The sequence below is a fragment of the Triticum aestivum genome, chromosome 3D (assembly GCF_018294505.1).
Source record: "Triticum aestivum cultivar Chinese Spring chromosome 3D, IWGSC CS RefSeq v2.1, whole genome shotgun sequence".
NCBI classification, from domain to species: domain Eukaryota; kingdom Viridiplantae; phylum Streptophyta; class Magnoliopsida; order Poales; family Poaceae; genus Triticum; species Triticum aestivum.
Window position 1 is genome coordinate 15,474,917 of NC_057802.1, and position 3,714 is coordinate 15,478,630.

The following is a 3,714-nucleotide window of genomic DNA, read 5'->3' on the forward strand; positions in this document are numbered from 1 at the left end:
TATGCATCAACTGTCAAGCTAGTAAGACAGATCCACCGAAGACAAAAGCCGACCGGATCCCACGAGATCCTCAGAGACAAACCTCCACACGCCTTCCAACGATGCTTGAAACATGACCGGGACGGGCGCTAGGTGGGAAGGACCTTATTCCGTCTTTAAGAAGCCGCCGCCACCTCATCTTCTGAGCATGGCACAAACCCTGACAGAACTCAGAAAAGCACCTTGAACGGAGCCCTCCCACCAGCAAGGGTCGGGATCCATCGTGCCGCCATGGTCCAAGGACCATAGGAGACGAGGTGGACCGACGGCGGCGCCGGCGAGATGCAAGGAAACCTAGTTGAGAGTTTGCATGAGGGCAGGAGTGACTGAGTGAGGGGGTACAACAAATCGTCCTACCTCAAAGTATTTTGTGATTCATTAAGAAAAGAGCTTTTTCAATTAATTAGAGAAATATTAGGCGAAAACTATCACAACACGCCCATAAGATAGGGCAGCCAGTCGACCTATCTACTCACAAAACTCACACACACCGCTGAAAGAGGGACACCGGCGAGGCTGCCGACCTCGTCATCGGTGCTCCCGGAGAAGCTGACTCCAACTTTCTATCTTTTTTCCTCTTTTTTAGGGGAGACTTCAACTTTCCAGGATAGCAGAAACGATACACCAAATAACCTAAGCTTTGGTAAGCTAGGAAACACGGGAGCACCCCGCCAACGAGCATTCCCAAGCCGTAAAGTCCTGGGGCGACTCTGATCGTCTGCAATGCAATGCGGTAGAAGACGTTGCACGTCGACGCGCCATATAGTGTCTGCAGCCAGAATCATAGTACAACAATCTTATCAGTATGTGTATATTGCACACTCTCGAGTATCCACGCGCATAGAACACAAGGAGAAGTTAATTAGTAGAAGAAGAAATTACAAACTAACCACCATGACGAGGACGAACGTCGGGTAAGGGATACCGGCGACGGTCCTTGCCGCTGCGCTCGGCGCCCTCCGCCGCCCGCGTAACGTGCACGGCGAGGACGCGGGCCGGACGTTTCCGCCGAATCCCTGCATAATCGGTCCTTGACTTGCGATCTGCGAGCGAACACTGGAGTTTTTTCAGCTCTTCCTTACGTGGTGATCATCGATTGCTTGAGATATCTTCTGTTATAATATCCCGAACGGAAATCTTGTGGAAACACGGACAGGCCCGGACTCCACAAAGATTTGCCACCGGGGGTTACATGGATACGCTGCCCTGATTAGAATAAATAAAATAAATACAGTTCCTATTTGCATCAGACATCCTCTATCGTAGAATATACCAGCGCGTTTTTGATTTAGTAAATTCAAACTATGTAGGTCGTTGCCTGGCAAAAATAAAACTATGTAGTAGGACGTGACTAGGTCGACGTCAACTTAGATCTTTTTCCTTATCGGTTTTGGAAAGGTTTTCAAAGACCGGGTTTTTTATCCCTTTCAGATTTTTTTTCATTTTCGTTGTTTCCTTTCTTTTTTTATTTTCTTTTTTTTCATGTTAGCTATTTACTTACTTTTAATTTCTATTATCTTTATCCTTTTTCCCATTCTATTTTTCCATTTTGCGAACATCCTTTTCAAGTCCGCGTACTTCCTTTTTGAAATCATATACAAATAATGATTTGGCGAACAGTTCGTACATAATTTTAAACTTTTTAAAATTTGTTAACATTTTACAATTTCATGAACATTTTCTGAATTTGCGGACATTTTGTTTTCGAACTGTAAAACTTTTGTTGAACTCGTGCATTTTTTTAATCAATCAACATTTATCTATTTAGGTCGCAGAATTATTTTAATAATACTGCGTTGGCAGGGTCTTGAACACAAGACCTCTTGGCTTGGATACTACTCCCTACGTCCCATAATGTAAGACATTTATTGACACTACACTAGTGTCAAAAAACGTCTTACATTATGGGACAGAGGGAGTATATTGATTTCGTGCTCCAGCAAACTCATCTGCAATTTAATTGTGTCAGTCGGGTCTTGAACTCAAGACCTTTGGCTCTGGTAACATGTAAAACCGCACGCACCAGACAATTCACCCAAAAGTTCAAGCTATGGGAAAGAGGTGGGCATTATACTCCAACGTTGAAGAAATAATTTATTACAAGTAGAGTACATGACATGAACAAAATTGGTAAATTCCATGAATTCAAAAAAATTCTGTGAGTTCTGTGGGGAACCAGTTAGAACAGGGAAAGCTCCCTGAGGGGACGACAGTGAGGACCAACAAGGCCACACTGCAGCAAGGCTCAAACGTCGTGGGGCAGAGAGCCGCGTTGAGATCCCAAAGAAGAAGCAGCAGGTCACGATCGGTTGCCTTGGGCCAGCTATACACAACACACTTTTTTCTCTTGAACCGCTTTTTCTTCGTCCTTGTTACTCTTCATTAGCTTAAACGGTTTGCCTTTTCCTTTTCACTTCTTAATTACAGTTCATTTTTTATTTCTTCATGTAACATTCTAGATTTATTTTGTGATTTGCAAAAAAAATTGATTCCATAATATTTTCAAAATTTGTCATCATTTCTAAAATTTATGAATATTTATAAAATTCGCAGAAAAATCAAATTGCGAAGAATTTAAAAGACATGTTATATTTTAAAAAATTGAAATTTTCATAATTCCTGAACATCTTTTGAAAATCTTGATTTTTGGTTTAAAAAATATGAACTTTCCAAATTTTAAATATTCATTTTTAAAAACTTCTAGAACATTTTTGAACTTTGATTATTATTATTTTAAATTCGATTTCTAAATGAGTAAACATTTTTAATTGCGTTTTTAAAATTGTAGAACATGTTTGAACACACAAAAAAATTGGTAATTCATGAATATTATATAAATTGCAGAGTAGTTTTCAAAATTTAATGTTTTCATTATTGTGATATTTAAAAAATATTATTCTATATTTTGAAATGCACAAATATATTTTTAGTTCATAAACATTTGTTTTATATTAGCCCAGTACAGTGGCTCCTTCAGGGAGCTCCTCTTTGACGCGTTGTGGGCTGGCGATCCAGGCAGCGCGCAACCCCCCTTTCCATAATAACAAAATGTTCGCGTATCAATACAATGTTTGTGAATTTGATCAAAATGTGAAGGAATTCTAAAACTGTTCATGATTTGTTACAATGTTCACAATAATAAAAAACTGATTGTGAATTACAAAAAAATCCGTCAATTCGAAATATATTCCCTGATTCAATAAATATTCATTAATTTCGAAATACAATAATGCAATTCCAAACGAAAATCGTCAAATAAATAATGTTCATTAATAGAAAGTCTATTTAAGACCCAGGGTGAGGAATAAGTAATTCTTCACCCTGGTCAGGGTCAGTCGGCCGTGTGACGGTCTGGTTCAACCCAGCACAAACCGATGTAAAACGTTGACGCCCACCGCCCCATCGCATACATTTTTCAATAGATGCGAGCGGTTTCGGCTGAACGCCGACTAGCGGGCGGTGATTGGCGGCGTGCTGGACGGCAATGTGCTTGGCGGAGAATTCTCATCGGATGATTCCCTCACTCCCCTGTCCATCTCTCCCCCGTCCTCTCGTGTGACTCGGAAGCCGACAGCGGCAGCGGTGATGGAGCGTACAACGATTCTGCACCGGCGGCCAATCCCAAATCCATCCCACTGCTCAGTCGGATAAGAGCATCTCCAGCCGTTTGGTCCC

At 41.1% G+C, this 3,714-nt stretch overlaps 1 protein-coding gene across 1 annotated transcript; it reads right to left on the reverse strand.

Moving 5' to 3' along the window:
• Positions 1–393: 393 nt before the first annotated feature.
• On the reverse strand, positions 394–1,257 carry LOC123073804 (uncharacterized). Its single transcript, XM_044496835.1, has 2 exons — positions 930–1,257; positions 394–808 (listed from the first exon to the last, which is right to left on the reverse strand). Exons 1-2 carry the CDS (start codon positions 1,059–1,061, stop codon positions 521–523), a joined length of 420 nt encoding a protein of 139 aa, XP_044352770.1. The 5' UTR covers positions 1,062–1,257; the 3' UTR covers positions 394–520.
• Positions 1,258–3,714: the final 2,457 nt, after the last annotated feature.